Source organism: Morone saxatilis, unplaced genomic scaffold (assembly GCF_004916995.1).
Source record: "Morone saxatilis isolate NCDOM2014 unplaced genomic scaffold, NCSU_SB_2.0 Contig12, whole genome shotgun sequence".
NCBI classification, from domain to species: domain Eukaryota; kingdom Metazoa; phylum Chordata; class Actinopteri; family Moronidae; genus Morone; species Morone saxatilis.
Window position 1 is genome coordinate 2,248,996 of NW_023339674.1, and position 20,889 is coordinate 2,269,884.

Below are 20,889 nucleotides of genomic sequence, written 5' to 3' on the forward strand. Positions count from 1 at the left end.
AAACCAATCTCATGGGCTTGTAGAGGAGAACACAATAAACAGCAGTGAGACTGTATCAGTTCTTATTTACAGTATCTCCATTATTTGAGATGGGGAGAAAGAGGGGGAAAGGATCCCAAGCGCCCCTGTTGGTCAGAGGTTGTAAGTGCAGCCCAGTGGTTTCCACCGCCATCAGTCCCCAGCTCCAGAGCAGCCTCTCCTCCCAGACATTAACAAGTTCTCCTCACCGCAGTTTGTGCTGTTTACCCCTGTGCCATTATACAAACAAATTGCGTAATGTGTTTATCTAAAACGCCCCAGACTTCCTAGAAAGGTTATATAAAAGTTTATATTGACAATAAAAATTAATGCTTGCAGGAATCTTAAAAAGGGCTCAATATTTCTGTCCTTGGTTATGGACATTTATGGACACTTCTGCAGACTGCGTCAGGTCAAAGAGCATCTGCCGCCCTCCAGCTGATGCCGTTGTTGACATCCGTGTTGTTATTCTAAGTTCTGGAGAGCCTGGGAGACTGTGGAGCCCCACCACGTCACTAATTGATCAGGTGGCTACGGAGAAAGGGTGGGCTGCCAGCCTGCCTGCCCACACGAGCTACACCCCTACATGCCCGTCCGCCGCCCTCACCGCAGCTCTCGAACACAAAATCTGCTTTGAGTTAACGGTTTAAAACTGTTTGTGTGTGTGTGTGTGTGTGTGTGTGAGCAGCTGCATGTGTGTTCCCATCGTCCCTCTGCCTCTTCGCGGACGTCTCTGAGCTCACTCAGCTCCTCTCGACTGTGGCCTGGTGGCCGCTGTGGCCGACCGGGTGGCACATGGCGGCCAGTTTGGTCCTCTCCTATATTAGGGAGGAGTGTTTGGAGCCCCCTCCTCCTCTTCCTCTCGGTCAGATGGTCACCACTCCGTCTTTAACGATTTGACAGGAATCTTTGCCAGCACCACGAGCTATTAATATATCCGCTCCCTCATCTCCCACTTTACCCCTTACTGCCCTAACCTCCTCCTCTTTTAGCCCCCCCCTACAAGTATAAACACATACACAACATTTTCTTCTTCACAGCGTCCTTAAAAAGTCTTGTTTACACTCAGTTCCTCTCTGTGGCTCTATCTCTTGGTCTGCACGCTGTGGAAATTTGTGGATATGAAATCGTCATGTTTCTGTTTATTACTTGGCTTCGTCGCTGGCTCCAAACAGCCCACAAGGCAATGAGCTAACTTTATTTTGTCTCTTTTAAAAACAGGCCTCTCTGAGACAGTCAAGAATCCTCTGCTGGATTAAGAGAAGCAGGCATTCATCGTCAGTGTTGTAAACTAGAAACAACTCTGTGATGCTGAAGTTAGCTTCTGATTGGTAGCTTCCGGGGAGAGTCAAGGATGATATTTATTTTGGGAGCTGATTCCTCATTTTTGTACCAAACAGAGAAGAAAAAAAGTTACCGTAAGATGTTATTAAGGCTGTGAAACATTCATTCTGTCTATGAAAAGTCACAGAAACTGGAGCGAGTAGCTAGGTGGGACAGCTACATCAAGGCCACATAAGACCAGATCTAATTTAACGGTCTCTGCACTTGTCAAACCTGGACTAGGTTGTTAATCTGTAGAGACTGTTTCAGATTTGTAAAACCTTTATTCTGTAAAAAACTGAAAAAACACTGGGTTTACTGCTTTTTCTGCATTCAAATCACATAAGACAAATAACAGCTCTCAATGTATGTGTCCACTGGTATGTGTTGCATTCATTGTCAATGTGAGCAGCTTTGCAATGCATTGTGGTAGCATCGCGGCACATTTTGGGAGACAGGACGTCACGTCGGCTGCTCCTCATTTGCATAAAATAGAGGTTTAGGGCGGCTTTATGCAAATCAGGGGCCTCCAGCAATGCGACTAGCCACCTCTGGAAACTCACGAAAAACGTTTAAACTAACCATTGTTTTTGTTTTGTAATATGAGAGAACGTTTGTTTACGCGGTTGTACGAGGTTTGTAGCATTTTGTGACTACAATAGTTACGTTGTTGGGAAGTGGTGCAACCCTTCGTGTCCAAAAATGCCCCTGTGGAAACCACCAGGAGCTATTTAGTCCAAATTTGACAGGGGTAGTTACAGCGGTTTTCGATCTAGACCTGGTCTTGAAGTAGTGTCAAACAGCCACAAAGATTTTAATATAATATAAACTCATTTTTACAACTTTAAGCGATAAGTAGGAATTATCATTTTCATTTTCACTAAAAGAAAATCATGATGATGTGACATTTGTTGGGGCGTTGTCTTACATCCGGAGATCAACCATTTGACCTTTTTCAAAAGATTTCGTTGTTTGGCCATGTTACAATTTCAATTAATTGTGCAGTTCTGGGGCAAAAACGGATAATCTGCCTCCAAATTTCATAATATCTGTCCAATTAACATCTGAAACAGAAGCTACGATTCAGACGCCGCCTTCAGCATCGTTCAGAAAGTATGAAACATCTGAAAACTGATGACTCACCTTTTTTACCCATACAGATACAAATCAGGTAGAAGAGGGCTGTGCCAACGCGACGGCAACAGTGACGGTGTTGCCCGGCGTGGCAACCGTGAAGGCCGGGCACAGCCGTGGGTCTGTGGACACCAGGCCTTCTCTGCACAACAGACTGATCCAGAAAGATCAGAACAAGAAGACTCAAAGCTACTGGGTGGAACCAGTGTCAGGAGGAGCCAATATGGACATTCACAACTTCTCCCTGGAGAACAAGAGGGAGTCTGAGTATGTAAGTCACACCCAGAGGGAAAGTTAAAAATGTTATGGTGTTGCTCAGACGGTTGCTGACCGTGACCCTGCCACGACTGCGGATGACAACAGATGGCAACATTTATGTTTAACATCTTCCACAGCCGTTACCACTAAATAAAATAAATGATCCGATTTCGACACAAGATGCTGTCATCGCGCTGCCAACCACAATTTTTGAATGTCATGAATCAAACGTACCCGCAGGGAAGATGAGAGTCTGTCAGTGAGCGTCTGGAAACCGTTAGCTTGCTAGGTTTTTTGCTAATTTATTAATACTCAAGCTACTTTGTATTTCGTTCACAATATTTAGCCTTGGACAAATTAAAATTTTAACTTCATAATGTCTTTTGAAGTCATTAAGACACTGAAACTGGAGCTAAATATTGTAAGCATGCTAGGTTTTTTCTTTTGCTGGCTAATTAATCCTCAAGCAACTTTGTATTTTTTTTAAACAATATTAAGCAGTGGACAAATGTACCAGTAAACTAAATAAATGACCTGATTTCTACATAAAATGCTGTCATTTACGCTACCAACCACAGTTTCTGAATGCCATAAATCCAACGTACCCGGGGCTAGCTAGGTAATCGAGCTAAATTGTATTTTGGTCAAAATATTTAGCATTAAAAATGTTTAATTTGAACTTGATAATGAAAAAGAAATCACTAAAGACAGGAGAGTCAGCTTAAAATCGTTAGCTTGCTAGGTTTTTCTGCTATCTAACTACTTAGAGAGTTCTCTACTTACGTTGTATTTTGTTGTATAATAATAATATATTTAACAAAAGTAAAATTTTAATTAAAGTTGGCCATTCAAAAACTGACATTGTACATACCCAGGGAGGAGAACACAATCTGTCCTTATAGCGAGTTAAAACGTCCAATTGTGAAACCAGTTTACGACAATGCAACTAGACGAGACAGTGTATATTGTCTCCATAGCAACAACTATTTTTTTTGTAGCTAAATATAATTTGTAGCGTCTTAATGAGGATAGTTATACTCTAGTTGTACTCTCTAGATACCTTGTGTTTTGTATGAAATATTTTAGACAATTAAAATGTGAAATTAATAAAATTGGCCTTTAAAAAACAGAAAACCATCTATTTTTGTTGTTTGGTCGCTAGTTAGCAAAGCTAACAAATTTGGTGAAAATTTAGATTTGAAACATAATATTTTTAGCGTTTACCTTTTGGTAAGTTCTGGTTTGTACCAGTTTTACACTTTCAAAAACACAACTGTTAGCTGTAAGCATCCTTTTTGAAGTGACACAAATTTATGATAATCCATCCACTGTGTGACATTTCTCTGAAAACTTATAAAACTCTTAAACATCTGCTGTTGAAGTCTAACATTTTACTAGTGTTATCATATTTCAAAAGGTACCCAGTAGTATTTCAATCGTAATTGGTTCTTACATTTAGCACCTTGTATGTATTCTTAAAGGTCTTAAAACAAACATATTGAATACATTTTCTATCTCATAAAACAATTTCCAAGCTTAACATCAGCCCAGTCAATTCTATAAATTACTGCATACTGTATTATATCTTTTGTTCTCTAATTACCACCAACCTCTGTCAATTCATCACCATATGCCATGGAGGGACAGCAGTCTGCAACCTTTACAAAACATAAAAAACATTGATCTACAGAGCAATTTGTGGTCAGACACTCCACGGGGTGCCTATAAGTTACATACTGTAATTTAAACAGCATAATTTTTGGTTATATGCGAAGATGAAACATTTTTTTAAGAGAAGGTACTACTTTTTCCAGAATGCTGATGTCTAATTTTGGACTTAACCTCTTCAACCTGGACCTAACAGTGGGATCATCACCGCAACTAACACAGAGTTTTTGTTTTGCAGAAAAAACATTTAAATTCAAAGCCTCAAAAAATGCCAAACTGAATATTGAGGACGTTAAAAATGCATAAAGAGATGTACAAGACATTAAGCTTATTTCAAAAAAATTCATGGCTATCTTTAGTTTTAGTACTGTATCTCTTAATTAAAGCATCATATAGTGCAGTTTAAGTTTCCTTAATTTACTGATTTCCTGCTTATTTCTTCCAGTGTCACTCTGCCCGCAGTGCTCAGATTATGAAAAACTAATAATTATTAGGGATCATACGTCTCTAAAACAGCATGAACCAATGATTTAATGACCAGAATTAAATATGTTATCATACATAAAATTATTGTTCTAACTTTAAAACTCCTTTAGGGGGAAAGTTATTTGTGGTTCAGGACTTTTATAGACTTTACCACAAATGTATGTAATTGCACGAACACTGCTCGCATGTTCTTCACATCTGTGATTGGATGAGCGTGTAACACTTGCGTTGTTGGGGTGTGTGTGTCACCACAGGGGCCGTGTCGGCGGGAGATGGAGAGCATCCTGAGCAGTCTTAAAATCAGCAACGTGCTCAACCCGAGAGGCTTCCGCATACCCAACTGTGACAGAAAGGGCTTCTACAAGAAAAAACAGGTGAATGGCTCTCCCTGCTGTCTCTTCATCTCTTTTTCTCTCTCTCTCACACACACACACACACACCTGCGGACATGCAAATCAGATCCACCGCATGCCTGAACACCTCCAAAGAATCCTCACGACTCATCCCACCCACCCACACATGCACAATCCCCCCTTTTTTTCCTTTTTTTTTTTACCAGCTTGGGTTTCCTTGACAGCCACATCAACACTATATTATCAGAATGGCTAATAACTATGTATTACTCCGGTAAATGCACTGCAGCCGTCTGACTCATGCCTCACAGGAAATGAAGTTGGTCAGGTGTGTTTGTGGGTGTGTGGTGTGGGAGAGTGTGGGGGGTAGGGATGTAAGAATGTGGTCTGGGAGTGTGTGTGGCACGGTAGATGTGGCGGCAGGGCAGTGTATGTATGGCGCTTGTTTGATGGTGGTAGTTTTGGTGAGGGTGTGTAGGTGTGGGGTGCTGTTGGTGAGGTAAAAAAAACAAACAGGCTGTCACTGGTTTAGTTTTTCTTGTCCGTGGTACAGCAGACTTGGGCCACCCATGGCCTGCTCGTTTTGTAAGATGGGAAAAAGGCCTGAAAAGTCGTTGGGGCGACGCGCTAACCTGAAGGGAGGGAGGGGCGAGATCAGGAAAAAGTGGGAGGGGAGGGGCGGTGGTGGCATTGCTGAGACCTGAATGGCCGCCATCCAATTTCCTGAGGTTTGGGAGCCTTATCGGAGGGATTCCACTGAGCTGAAGCCCGTTCTAAGAAACGCATGAGTCACCAAAAAAGAAAAAAACCCCCACAAGCACCGTGAGTCAGAGACCAACTCGAGCCATAACACACACACACAGACACACACACACACACACAGAATAAAAATCACCCTCTCAGATTCTTACCTCACTCTTTCCCCAAAGTCTCCAAAGTGCGGTTTCATTGTTACTTTTATTAAAATCAGACTCTTCCTTGGTCTTTTCTTGGATTTTCATCAACAAATATCTACCAGGAAAGTGGCAGCTCTGGTCTAAGTGTGTGTGAGTGTGTGTGTGTGTGCGTGTGCAGCAGTGTGTCAGCCCTTGTCGCCCTTTTTCTCAGAGGGTGCAGGGTGTTGTGTTAAATCCACCCGAGGGGATGTGCCTTCACGGTGCGTTGCAGAGATTTATGACCGGAAATGCGGCGAAGAGGAGACCGTGTGAACCGTCTAGGGTGACAATACTGTGAAAAGAAGGGAGCAAGAGGGGGAGGGAGGGAGGGAGGTAGGTGAAAGGTGGTGGATGGGTGAAGGACTGAGCAGAGGAAAACAGGGGCATAACTATACACATGATACACAATCTGTCTCAGAGTGTTAAAGTGATAAATCTTTTAATATCAAATACTCCCGAACTGATGAAAGCTGGTAGTTTCATCTTTCATACGGAGCATTTCCACCAAACAGTACCAGGAAGTAACACGGCCAGGTAGTTCCAGGAATAAAGGATCAACAGGAACAAAAATAACAACTATACAGCCTATAAGTCCCGTATGTGCATTCCTGTTTGTGTTGTCACCTAAAGAACCGCGAGGATTAGGCCATTTAGACCGATAGCGCATTAGATAACAGTTGATAAAACACAATGAGAGAAATGCAGGAGTGGAAAAGGAGACTTACTTCAGCACATTTGTTTTTAGGTTTCAGCTGTTCCTGGAGAACCACAAAAGATTAGGCGAATTTCCCCACATCGGTTAATAAACTTCAGGTGAAGTCAAAATAATGAGCTGACAACAACAAGTTACTGTAAGTGCAATAAAAGCTTCCCAACAAGTCATCTCTGTAGAGCGTTTACTTAGATTATTATCAGCAGCCTCACTGTCGGAGCTTGAAGATGTGTGTGTAGATTACGTTTGTTGGCTCCATGCGGCCACCTTCATAAAACAAAGTTTACATATTGTCTCAATGACGTTATCAGGCTCCTGATTCACAGACAGTTTTCAGCAGTGAACCTGTGGAATGTTTTTTTTACTTGTAATGTATTAAAAAATACTTATTTAGGATAACAAAGATTGTTTTTCAGCCAAAACTAAGCACACACAATATATTAAAACAAGCTAAAACTACCCCAAGCAGGCCGACTGAAACAGCCAACTGTCACACACATGCAGAAGAGGGTGGTGACGTGTTAACATGTTGAGTTTTACAAGAAGTGTCTCTGTTGAAAATCTGCTAAAAATCTGCAGAGGTGCAGATTCCGTGTGGGTCTGCCTGTAAGCATTCAGAAATATTGCCAAATAGACGCTTTTGCTTTCACTTTGACACCAAATCCTCTGCCCTTGTCTTGTCGGTCAACTCTCGACATGTGACACGTTTTACAGAGCAGATGGTTTATAATTGTAGCGTCCATCGTCTGACGTGTTGATGGAAGCAAAACAACGGTGGTGGCGGTCGGCAAGCAATGTAATCCCATATGCCCCAACACCGGCAACTACCGCTGCAGACCTGTTGCGCATTAAAAATGTTGTCTTTGTTGTCTACTCTCTCATGCAGAACTATGATATTTCCATTAAGGAGATTTGCAGTGGTGGAAGGAAGGTTAGAAAGGCCAGAGAGTCTGCTGGTTAAGTACCGAACATCTTCTGAGTGCTTTTTCTATTTTCTGTTTATTTTATACAACTTGCATGCAGGTAATTGTTTGCTAAATCTTGAGCTTGTTTTTAGGCTATAATCCCACACCTATTGCAAATGATTATATTAGCAACCGCCTGTTTCTTTCCTTTACAATAAATGAATAGAGTTCAGAAGTTGAATCAGTTTTGAGGCTTGTGTTTGAGTACAGCGACCCGTAGATGATATTAAGTACTGCAGACTGTATAGCAATAGTTGCACGGCCACCAGAAAGGGCTAGAAGGTTCATCTGGGTGAAATAAAGCAAAAATGATTCCTAGAAAGGTTTCTGGGGTCTGGGAAAAGTCTGATAGAGAACAGTAACTGTGTTCCAATGGATTCCAGTGGTGATAGATTTCCACAGCCGAGGACAAAGATCAAAGTCGTATAGAAACTTCTGAAACCACTCCGCCCGCATTTTTGCTTTCTCGCTGTCCACCGCACATGCTATGCTCAGTATGTTAAAAAATAAGCCAAAATATGGGATAAACGATGATTTTTCGGACATACTGAACAAACACATTGTGTGAAAGTGGATGACACAAATTAGTTTGTACGATGTGTCTGAAGGAAGCGTTTATAGCTGTTCAGAACGGCCACACTGATGATTAAAAAGTTCAAATCCTTCATACTTTCTCACCTCCACACACCTGGTTAATGGCCAAATTGCCTTGTTTTTGATAAACTCCATAAAATAGACCACTTAGTCAGTGTTCGCCAGTTTACTCAGTGATAGAAAATGGGTCCCTTAAGGTTGGGAACCACTAATACAAAGTAATAAAACTGAGTCAAACACATGAATAGATAAACAATATAGATACATAGACAAAGTAAAAAGAGAAAGAACATGCTGTTTGTGAGTTTTGATACCAGAATGGGATAGAATAATGTTTTAAGGCTCAGCTATCATGACGAAGAAGTCGCAAGCATGTACAGTATATGTGTGTGTGGTTTCCAGTGTATACAGTATGTTGCTGGTAACATGAGTGCCCCGGCGCAGTGGGAGAAGTTTGACCAGTGGTAGCCCTCCCTCAGCTACAGAGAAACCTATTTTTAGCTGCAGTTATATGAATTGGCCCAGTATCCCAGTTCAGGCCATGCATGCCCAACACTGACCCACTCATTACACCCCACAAAGTCTCACTCTCACTTTTCCCCTCTCTCAGGCTCTCTCTCTCTCTTATTCATTATTTCACCCACCCATCCCATTGTGCCCTGCCTACAGTCATCCACCCCTCTTTTGTTCTGCCTGCCCACTCCATCATTCTGTCCATCCTGCCCTTCCGCCCACCTGCCTTTTCCTTCCTTGTTTGGCCAGGAGTCACCCCCGCAGAGGGTTGTGAATGGGACGACAGTGTCTCTGCGTCTCTGTGTACTCTTTCAGAGTTTAGTGTGTGTGTGTTGAGAGGAAGAGGATGAGGAAGAGGCAGTGGGTTAAGGATGTGAGCCAGGTGCCTGCGTACCCTTATCCCTCCTCCCTCGCTGGGTCCTGACAGTGCCAGGGCCCATAAGGGTTGACTTATTGAGCGTGACTCAGAAGGATCTGTGGAAACGTACAGACCGACCACAATGGCTTTATAATAACTGGCCAACCTTCGGGGACCCAGACAGCTATTTTCACTCTGTCTCTCTCCCTCGTTCTGTTCCCTCCCTGGATTTGTAATCCACCTCGCCTTCCCTCTCGCTGGGGGATATAGAGTCATTTTTCCGCCTAGGCTGTTGCGTGATATGTAGAGCAGAGTGAGTGCCGATACAGTACCTGAATTCGGTACTGATAACAAAACTATACTTTGTCAATAACTTAGTTTGAGAACATCTTGCCTTTCATTTAGAAATGTTAATGCATCCGTGTATAATGCAAGCACTTAAACAATGAACTTAAATATGCAGAGAAGTTACAGTGATTGGACGAAATTGCAAGATCATGGCAACTTCATGAAGAGAACTGTATTATTAACAGTTAGAATGACCCTTAAAATAATTAAAACAACAACAAATGTTTTATTATAATTTCACAAAATATGTCCTGTATTTTTTAAATATTCACTTCAAAATACTTTATTTGTCCCTCAAGGGGCAGTTATCAGTACCCTAGATAAGCAGCTGCTACCTGCTCTGTATGCAGACACTAAATGTAGCATCTGTTATGGATGTATATTTGACCATATTTGGCCCTGTAGTCTCTAAAATGTCAGAAATAATGCCCAACACAAGTTAGCAGATCCTAAATTGATGTCTTCAAATAGCTTTTTCCCCCACTTTTTTGTCTGTCCCACAGTTGAGAAAGTCGAAGGTATTCAATTAAAAAAATGTGAAATGCACTAAAGTCGCTTACATTAGAGACGCTTTAACACACAACTATTTCAAAGGTCATAAGTATAATAACTAGTAACTAATAATAACTATATATGCCCGCATTACTTCTATTGATTATTTAGGCTCCTGTTTTAAAGTTTGTGTGGATCCATTCTTCTAAAACAAACACAAATTAATCTGCAGTTTAATGCAGCCACTCCCAATGCACTTGCAAACACACACACACACACACAGATGCACCCTCTTTTACACAAATACATACGTGCGCCCCTATACACACACACACACACTGCATTTTATGAGCTTGTGTTTATCCTGTGGTCCGTCCAGGCTCTTTTTAATGTCCGTGAAGCCCAGCGGCGCTGCTATTAGCTATAAAGACCGGCATCACAAGAGCACACATTCATACGCACAACACACACGCATACACACCCCATAAAGGTAGCATTATGAATGTGTGAGGTGGATGAAATGTGCTTTTTTTAGTGACGGCCATGTGGACCATGCAGGGCCGGTGTCGGGGCTGTAGGGCTGAGAATATGGGGCACGAGGTCGGACCTCTGAGCTGAGGTTCAGGGTGAAAGGATTAGCGATCACCTTAAAGAAACACACCTCCAAAAAAAATATGTTTTGATTATGAAATACTCACCTCACTGTGCTTGAAAGGTGCCCTGAAAGGTTTGTGGCTCCTTTCTTCATTGAGAAACATAGTCAGCGTTGACTCAAGATGGATACAGCAGGAAATTGTAATTCCAAAGATAACGTCTGACTTAATTTAGAAACAGTGTCTCCATTACTGACATATTTATTTTTATTTAAAGGACCAGTGTGTGGGATTTAGTGGCATCTAGCAGTTGGTTGCAGATTGTAACCAACCTATGACACCTTCCACATGCGTAGGAGAAACTAAGGTGGCCATGAAAAACGTGAAAGGTCCAATCTAGTATCTGTAGAAACATGGCGGTTCAAGATGGTGGACCCGCCATAGAAAAGAAATCACTCCCTCTGGAGATAAAAACAGCTAATTCTAAGCTAACAAAAACACGACTCCTACTTTCAGGTGATTGGACACTAATGAAAACATACTTATGAATATTATATTTCTTCTTTCTTCTGCCAACAGATCCGACACTGGACCTTTAAATATTCGACTGACTACATAAATGAATACACTAGGCTCCTCTTCCAAACATTTAAATTCTCACTAAAATATACCTCACACAGTTTCTGTGTGTTGCTAACACAGTTAGCTGTTTACGTCTGTCCTTTGTGACTATGTTTACTTCCACTGCTCATCAATAACAAACAAAAACAGCTAGCCAATGCTAGCAACAAATGACTTTCACCTACACATGCTGGATTATGGTTAAATACAGAACTTCTGTCTGCTAACTAGCATGTTTAGCTCTTTTAGAGAGTAAATAGCTAGAGGCGAGCAACAAATAGACGCTGGATATTTAACATGTTTTGGCTGTGAATCAGTGAATAAATAAAAAAAGCAGAATAAGCTGCATGAATAGTTTGAAAAGTTTCTATTTATGTTTTTATTCTTTGTTTCCTCTGCAAAATTAAATCATTGTTGGAATCTATTGTCCCCATCATGAATTAAAGCTAGCTACAAACAGGTGGTATTCAATGGAATATTCCTTAAAGCTACCAGCATTAGTTTGTATTTTGTTGTATTTTTGCAACAAAAAGTTGAGTAAAACCCTGAAAACCTTCAGTCCTTCTGAGGCAGGAAAGTGACATCCAGTCCTCAGTGGACGGCTGTCTTCGCCATTGTCCTATTCTCCAGTGTGTGTGTGTGTGTGTTTGTGTGTGTAGATTGAAGCAGTAAAGAAAGGATTGCTTGAGATGACTGCTAATAGTTCACAGATGAAAGAGAGACTGAGCGGAATTTCAAAGGTAGCCAAGCAACAGGGGAATGCACACATGCACATTTTGCTCTTCCTCTTCCCCTCTCCTTTGGCTTTTCAACCCTCCCAAACACACACACACACACTCACACAGATTCACACACACACACACACACACACACATTCACCAGGCACAGGCAGGACTCCATCATCATTAACCAGCGCAGAGGAACACAATGTTAAGCTCCTCTCCGCAGTCTCGTCCACTGGGTCAGGGCTAAAATAGAAGCTGGCCGCAGACTCAGACGATGGCACCGTGAGGGGGAATGGAGGGAGCAGAGGAGAGAGAGAGAGAGAGAGAGAGAGGAGAGGAGGAGGAGGAGGAGAGGTAGGTAGGAAAGAGGGAAGCTGAGTTCAACACAAAGAATCCTTCGATGATGTTAGTGTGTGAGAATGGGGCGTGTTGGGCTGCGTACTTGCCCCCAGACTGCTGCAGTAGTTGTTGGTATTTTAATGGGCCTCTGTCTCTATAAAGCTGCCTTTGATCATGCACTCAGGCTGCACGTGGATGTTGACTACGCCGGAAACAGACACCTGGTCACACTCTAAAGCCTGTCTGTCTGTCTGCCTCTGTGTCTGTCTACCTACAATGCAGTGCGTAAGTATTAGGAGAGTTTTGTTTTGACTCTGCACTCCTGGGTGTTGGAATTTAAATGAAACAATGACTTTTAGATGAAAGTGCAGATTTTCAGCTTTAATTTGAGGGCGTTTACATCCACATCTAATAAGCTGTGTAGAAATTATAGCTGTTTTTATGCTGTCTTCTGAGGCTGAAAAGTGCTATGAATCCTACACAGTTCACCCAAGATGTACAAACTCTCATTCTTTAGCTCTTTACATATGCCATTTTTATAGTCTAGTCATAGTCTAGGCACATAAAACTAGTTCATTAAGGTTTGGGAAGTTGTGGTAATGATTAAACTTGACCTCTTTATAACCAAACAACAGTTTATCCACTGCACAGCCCTGCTGGAAGTAGAATGGGAGTCGCTGCTGTGTCGTTTGCCAAGGAATTGTTACAGCACACAACTAGAAGCACAAATTGTTGCCTTTTCATTTGAGAAAACAAGTTTATTGCGCTTTAGAGGTGTTAGTTGGTGTTAAACTTTGGAATTAGACTGGCTAGCTGTGTCTCCTTGCTTCTAGTCGAGAGAAGCTAATAAGCTAGTTAGAAAGGCCGACTCAGTGATCAGTGGACGAGTTGTGCTGGACTCTCTGGGAGGATGCTGTCCAAGTTCATCTTCAACTTCCCTCCAAGACATGCTGGATGAGAAGAGAAGCATCTTCAGGAAAGGAGACTCATAACCCTGAGGTGTTCTACTGAGCGCCACCTGCCGCTGGACATCGAACTCTTTAGTAGGATCTATAGGCAGAAATGGAATGTAATTCTCATAGGGTTAGGGTTTCATCTTGTTTTTCTTTAAATTTGTAGTAAATAGGCTACAAAATGCTTAAAGTGAAGCTCAAAGTTCAGCCTCAGAGCCCTTGTTTCAATTGAAAGCCAGTGTTCTACATATACACACACCGAATGTACCGTCTGCTACTTTTGGACTGCACTGCCAGCGAGACAGACGGGCGAGAGACAGACAGGCGTGTCTCGGCCCTGGCTGGTCACCTCGCCGCTCTGTCACCACTCCCCTCAGGGGCGAGATGATGGGTAGGAGGAGGATTATTCTGAGCCAGAGTTCAGCCTAGCCTGACTGATTGTGTCGTTTCATGTGTACCCCAAATGGGGCTCATAAAGTTGCCACTCTACAAAGCCCGGCCCCCTGGGGAACATCTGATATTACTGCGTGTATGTGTGTGTGTGTGTGTGTGTGAGCAGGTGGGGGGTATGTATATGTTCGGTACATACGACTCCTGTTTGTGTGCGCCTTCATGTTTGCTGATGTGTGTTTATGCGTGCGCTCGTGCACGCGCGGGCCATAATCAGCTCCAGATGATTTTGAGTGTCTGCCAGCTTCCCAGAATAGCAGCGCTGGTTTCCTTGCAGCCCTCCAACTGGCCTTGGCAAATATTTTAGCAACTCCATGTTTACCTTCACACTCCTTCACTCTCACTCACTCAGTGCGTTCCTCATTCCTGCCCCCCCCCCACCCCCCATCGAAAATAATCTACTTTTTTTACCCCCACTGGTCAGGAGCATGCATGAGCCTGATAAATAAACTCATAGGTGGGACAGACTCAACACCACGCTGGCTGCAGATCGAGGCTCTCCGTGCTCTGATCTCGACACCTACGTCTTTCACAAGGCGAGCAGCTGCATCATCTGCTGTGTTTATCTCTGATACTTTGTGCACATAAAAACTCCGAGACGGCTCCAGACAGCAGGGCATTCCTCTGCATGATCGATGAGATGTTTGTCTTATTAGAGTTCTGCTGAGGCATGACTTGGCCTCCTGACAAGCATCCAAAAACTAAAAGCCAACAGAGCGAGATAGAGTCTTATTATAATACACGCACGCACGGCGAAGGTGGTGTTGATAAAGCTGTGTCAGGGTAATTCCTCACCTTGGAAACGCTAATCTGTTTTCACAGTGTGTCTCAAAGTGATAAGTCCTCCGCCGCCTTCCCGTCTTTTCCTCTGATGGAAGTCAGAGCGAGCTGAGTGGTGTTTGTCCATGCCCTGCTGGTGCCACCTGTGCAATCCTTCTCGTTGAAGGCTGCACACATTAATCTTCTCATAGTGTTTAGTAAAAGCAAACAAGCAGCATACTAATCTTTGTCTCCCCCCCACCCCTCCCTGTCTCTCTACCTCTGTTTGCAGTGCCGTCCATCCAAAGGCAGGAGGCGGGGCTTCTGCTGGTGCGTGGACAAATACGGGCAGCCTCTGCCCGGCTTCAACGCTAGGGAGCGGGGCGAGATGCAGTGCTACAACCTGGAAAGCAAATGAGAGGACGAGTGGACGGAGAGAGGAGGACAGAGAATTAAGGCGGGAGGGAGGGGAGAGAAGGGAGGAAGACAAGAGAGAGAAGAGAAAGAGAGCCGACTTTGCTCTTGCATGTAGTTTTATGTAAACATTTGAAGCGGGCTCTGGACCTTTTTGATTTCAGGTCTGAATTCTGTCGCAGAGTTAGGGAGAGAACAAGGGGGAGTGGAGGGAGAAAGGGGGTGAAGCACAGCCTCTGCGAGCGGCCGAGCCTCCTGTCCATCACAGCTATCTGTCCCGTGCTTAGGGAACCTCTATCCTTTCTTTAAAAAAATAAAAAATAAAAAATATTAAGCTGAAAGCTGAGAGAGAAGGGGAAGAAAGAGAATCCTACCATCTGCACTATTCTTTTAGAGAGAGGAAGGAGGGACTTTTCCACTCACTTTAAAGAGGACTTGTTTGTGACTGTGACCCGAAAAACCGCACCACCAACCGTTTCTAATGTGTGTGTCTGTCTGTGAGTGTGTAACCGCGAGTCCGTGTGTGTGTGTGTGTGTGTGTGTCTTTTAATGTGTGAGCACCTGCGTAACATACGTATGCACAGCTGCATGTCCGTGCAAGATGGCGTGCGAGTGTGCGCTCTCCCAAAAGTGTTTATTTGTGTAAATACTGTATGTCACTAAACTCAGTGTAGAAGATGTCAGGCTGCCCATCCCTGGCCCCGGCTCCATTAAACAGCAGAAAAGAAAAGAAAAATACGCTCTCTGGCTCAGGGTCCATTTTGAAGTGAAGAATTATGGGATGGCAGGGCTTTAACTTCTCATCCGGTGTCCCTCTCCCTGCTGTTGGGAAGGGAACGGAGGCGAACCATGCAGTTACAGTGCCTTAAAAAACAGACTTTTCCATGCCTCCCCTTCACCCTACGTAGTCCTCGATTAAAGGAGTACGTCACTAAAAAAAATTTACATTTCGAGTGTCAACTACTCGTCTGAAATGTGTGGCTTACACCTTCGCTGAGGACAGCAGCTGTAGTTACTGGAGTTTGGATTCACAACAGCTACAGTAGAACTGAAGGCTGCAAAAACAGCATTAAAACGTCTGAGCTGTGGGGCGGCGAGAGCGGGAAGTGGAAGTTGTGTGTTTAGCTGTATTCCGGAGAGTGTTTTGATCATGCTGAGGGAATCAATCAACGGTGGAGAAGTAGATTAAGGTGTCAAATTATTAGGTCCAAACCTCTGAATTGCTGCCTACATCCCTGATATTAGCAGCGGTTCAAACAGGTTTCATGTAGAACCCAACTGATACAGGATTTTTGAGGCTAATACCAATTTTAGATATTACCGATTACCAATATGGCGGCTGATTTTGCACCGATAAGACTATTCAAAGGTACTCAGAAGGCTCTTTTCTCAAACAACTTTATTAAGGAATATTTAAGTTAAATTAACATGTTAAATAATTTAATAATTCTAGTTAACCTGGCTAAGAGCTGCCTCTTTGTCTCTGACTGCTTGCCACAGTATTGTAAATGGCAGCGCACTCTGCTGGATAAGCTTTGCAGAGACACCAATATATTAACACAAACATTTTTTCTGCATTATATGCTGGAAACCAACTCTTTTCATATCGGATGACATATTGATACCGATATGTCTGTGATAGGCCAATATCGGCCTAGTCTCATGTTGTTCTGATGGCTGTTTACCTGATCAGAGACGTCATGTTCTGGTGCAGGAGCCAGAAAATAGCCATGTGTGGATGACATAGACGCAGCTATACACCTCCACAAATTTACAAAAAATACTCTTACTCTTCCCAGCATCTGCTTACACAGTGTCCATGCAACTCGCTGCTAATTGTTCTGTGCAGAAACCCCCAAATAACAGCTAACATGAACACATCAGACTGAATAACTAAGCAAACGTGAAACAGCAAATCAGTCTGAAGATCGAAAACATGGCTAAAGACAGAGCTTCCATTGCCACTAGCAGGGTTAGCTGTGTGTGTCAGCAACAAAGAGATGAGTATTTAGCCGTATTTAGCCAACATTTTGATGCTTTTCTGTGACTCTGGGTTGTAAAGGGAATCCACTGTTACTGCTGTGAATCCCAGCTGCCGTCCTCAGTGAAAGAGCAAGTCATGAGCCACTCTCCAACCTGCCCCGAGCCGGGTATTTAACACTCAAAAGACAGATTTGTGGTGGTATTATTTTGAGGTGCTCACATGCCGCCCTGCAGTCTTAGGGATCAGTTAGTTAGACTAGTTTGTTCTCTGTCTCTTTCCCTCCACCTGCTGTTCCTGTCCACGTCCCTTTTCCACAACTTATCCGTCATGCAGCTCCGGTGCTGAGGTCCTTCCACCCCTTCCCCCCTCCTGTCTAAAACTTTGTCCATGTCTGTGTGCCTGATCCCATCTCCAACCCACTAACCCGAGTGTTACTCCCCCACCCCAGCACCCTGCCCACCTTCCTGTCAGTGGTGCAACCTGGTGTAGGCTTGTTTGAACGGGGCGAGCCCGGTGAGACCGGCTGCCCCTATGCTTCAAGCCCAAGCACAAGCACTTAAAGCACTTTAGCTGCGCCGCTACTCTTCAATGCATGCAGTTAAAGACAATTGGACCTATCTGCATCTGCATACCTTTCCTACGAGGTAATGTCAGATGAAACAGTGAGATACTGTAAGAAAACAATAACCCAGGGAGGAGGAGAAAAAAGAAAGAGAGAGAGAGAGAAAAAAACGAAGCTACACCAGGACTTCTGACAGCGAACCTAGCGAACACCCCTCAGACATTTTCCATTCAATGCAAAACTATTTTCTTTTTTGTTGTTGTTGTTTTTGTTTCTTTGAAAAATGCTTGTATGATCGTATGCCAACAAATCTCCACAAGGTGGACACAGCACCAAATATGCATTCACACAAGTGGTAGGGGGTCTGAGGGAGGAGGCAGGGTCCTCCCCAACGAGCTTCCTGCCCGATGCTCTCCCGCATCCTGTGTAAAGACTTGAAAAGTGGAGAGAGTGCCGACAAAGAATGCTTGCCCAGTAGCTTGGTAGCATGAAATCGGCTGTACACTTCCTTTAATAGACAGCAGCAACTTACAACCAGCCTGTTGGTGCTATATCCCATCTACTCAAAGACTTGATGTAAAGGGGAGGAACATACATACAAATATGTTTAAGCTATTCCCTCCCTAATATTTGTAAGTGTGTCTTTTTATATATATTATTATTATTATTATTATTATTATTATTATTTCCTGGCCAGCTACGTGTCTGACTAGACATCATGTACAGTACTTAAAAATGAAAATTATTTATCTAAGAAAGAATTATAAGCTCATCCAAACTAGGTTTTCTTATGAACAATTCAGTGACTCACCGATTGCACAGCAAAGTCTATATGATTCAGTGTATTTTGGGGAATATAATCACTAATGAATGTTTTATTTTTTAATGAACCTTTTCCTTCTGTTGCTCAGCAGTGTCATTTGTAAGCTCCGTGCCCAGCGGGCGAGTTTTAGGCCTCGGGCGAAATCTGTGTCAGTCAGTCACTCAGGTCTCTGGTCATCTTAGTTCACTGCTTCTCGAGGCCAGTGAACCTCTCACCTCTCAGTCAGTCGCTTCTCTCCATGCACACCCAGCCATCCCGCCTCAGTCTGTTAGTGCAGAGCCAGGGTCACACCTCTGTAACGTCACTTTTTATTTTGTATGTTATTTTTTTCCCCTGCTGGTCTCTCTGTTCACGGGTAAAAATTTATTTTTGTTTTTCATTTTAAGTTTATCCTTCAAAGAGTTTTTCAGCTTTTCATGATACTAAACTAGAAATCACACAGCTATTATTTTCTCTGAGAAAAGGAAATGATTTTGATTCAAAGTATAATTTGTATTTAATGTCTTTTTTTAAATAAAAAGTGAACACATTTTAAGACGCTGTCTCTGCTGTTTAACTTTATATCACTGGGAGGCTTGTTGTCATCAGCAGCTCACAGACCGATCATCTGCTCTGCTTCATTCCTGCAGGCAATCGGGGCCACAGATTTGCTCCTGTTGAAGCCCTTGAATGCAATCAGGCTCCCCTCAGTCTTGGAATGTGTCAATAAGGATAAAGCAAAGGTTCAATTTGTAAAGAATAAAAATAAATCTGGTGGTGCCAGGCAGGCTGGCAGTGGGCACGAGAGGTTGAGGCGAATTCCTGTGCCCCGACCAAGGCAAACAGAGAGCGGGTCAAAGGCAGCGCAGAGCTGCATGTCCCCGCGAACTGTCTAAAGTTAGACAAGGGCCTCCACTTTAGATCACCGTGATAACACTGCACACAAACACGCCCAATATAGAAAATGTGGTCCAGAAGTGCATCTATACACGCAGACTTTCATATTCGCATCCTGATGAAGCCGTTGTGATTCTCATGTTATGGATGTCTGTGCGCCTGAGGTGAAAGAGAGGCCAACACATAGCTGAGGTTAATGTTTTTATTAAATATATCACCTTTTTTTCTTCCATTACATCTCAATTACAAAAAAAGTGTACATACACAGACGAGTGAGCAGTTAGTCACTTTGGAATAGACTCACATAAACAATAATTCTCCCTCCAACAGCAGCATGTAGGTAGAGCGGAGGCGTCGCGGTACGCTGCGGGACTCGCTCTTTGTGGTCATGTGTTCTTGGTCAGAGAGAACAGCAATGTGTAAAGTAAAATATCGAGTCTTTTTTCGACATAAACATCAACACAACTGACAGCAGACATATAAATATTGGAGGTAGGTTAATGTAGAAATACCCGTCTGAGAGGCGACGCAGGAAGGCGCCGCCTGTCATGCTATCTGTAGCCCCATGGAAGCATGGGAAATGTTTTCTGAGACTGTTTAAGGATTCCCGACTGAGAGTTTTGCATTCACTGACAAGAGCTGATCGTGTGTCACATCAGAAAAAAATGGACAATAAAATAAAGACATAACAATGGCAACAAAATGAATCATAGAAACAACATTTAGAAATACTTCTAAATTACATTTGGTCACTCAGTGCTTTTTGTTCTTGCTTGGTTTGTCCCAAACCAAACCTCCAGACAACTCCTTAAGGGTAGAGCGAGCTCAACTCAGCAGTGGAGTTACTCAGGGCCAAGATACATATATACACTTTATACACCCATAAAAATAATAATATAATAATAACAATAAGGCAAAAAATGATATAAATACTCATAAAATAATTACAAATACAATGAAATAAAATGGAAATAAATAAGGCTGAATAGCAGAAGTAAATGCATCAATATTAAAATCTTCTTCTCAGCAAAACAAAAATAGATTTTTTTCTCTTTGGGACGGGTGTTTGAAGAGGAGGGAGGGAGGGAGGGGTTTAGGGTGGTTGGGACCCACAGTCCCGCAATGACAGTGTACCTGAATTAAACACCACCATGGACAAGATCAATAAATAAACAGCTTTTAAAAAGGAAAAATCAGTGGCTTGCTTCATCTTTTTTGTGAGATCTGCATCAGTGGTTGATCTCTTTAAGGGCACTCGGCGTCTGCAGGCAGGTCGGTCGAACCTAAAATCTTCTTGCCGTTCCAGGAGTTCACACACCAGCATCGACCCCTCTGTCCGTCCAGAGAGGATTCGCACTGCGGAGGGACAGAAACAGCACAGATGAGATTTTATTCAGCTGCCTATATTTTCCTGATGCATACACACACACACACACATACACACACACGCACGGTCATGCAGCACTCGCTAGGTGACATCAGAACACAAACACAACCTGCCTGCATCACTCACTCACTCACAAAGCACTTTAAAGCATAATCTTGGCTGCATGCTCTCACACACACACAACTTGCTGAGATTCTTTCATGCTGAGTGGAGTCATGAATCCATCCCCAAAACTCTCTCTCTCTC

The 20,889-nt window shown here is 43.0% G+C and overlaps 2 protein-coding genes across 2 annotated transcripts in view; one reads left to right on the forward strand and one right to left on the reverse strand.

The window, feature by feature from the left end:
* The window catches only part of LOC118321920 (insulin-like growth factor-binding protein 3), a 20,802-nt gene extending 1,887 nt beyond the window's left edge, over positions 1-18,915 (forward strand). The window contains exons 2-4 of the mRNA XM_035653475.1: positions 2,502-2,746; positions 5,142-5,261; positions 14,890-18,915. Coding sequence (XP_035509368.1) covers positions 2,502-2,746; positions 5,142-5,261; positions 14,890-15,015 — 491 coding nt within the window. The 3' untranslated portion in view covers positions 15,016-18,915. The remainder of the gene's footprint in view (positions 1-2,501; positions 2,747-5,141; positions 5,262-14,889) is intronic.
* A 529-nt stretch (positions 18,916-19,444) lies between these two features.
* LOC118321921 (insulin-like growth factor-binding protein 1) overlaps positions 19,445-20,889 on the reverse strand; it is a 3,435-nt gene continuing 1,990 nt past the window's right edge. Inside the window, 2 exon segments of the mRNA XM_035653476.1 lie at positions 19,445-20,503; positions 20,505-20,612. Coding sequence (XP_035509369.1) covers positions 20,486-20,503; positions 20,505-20,612 — 126 coding nt within the window. The 3' untranslated portion in view covers positions 19,445-20,485.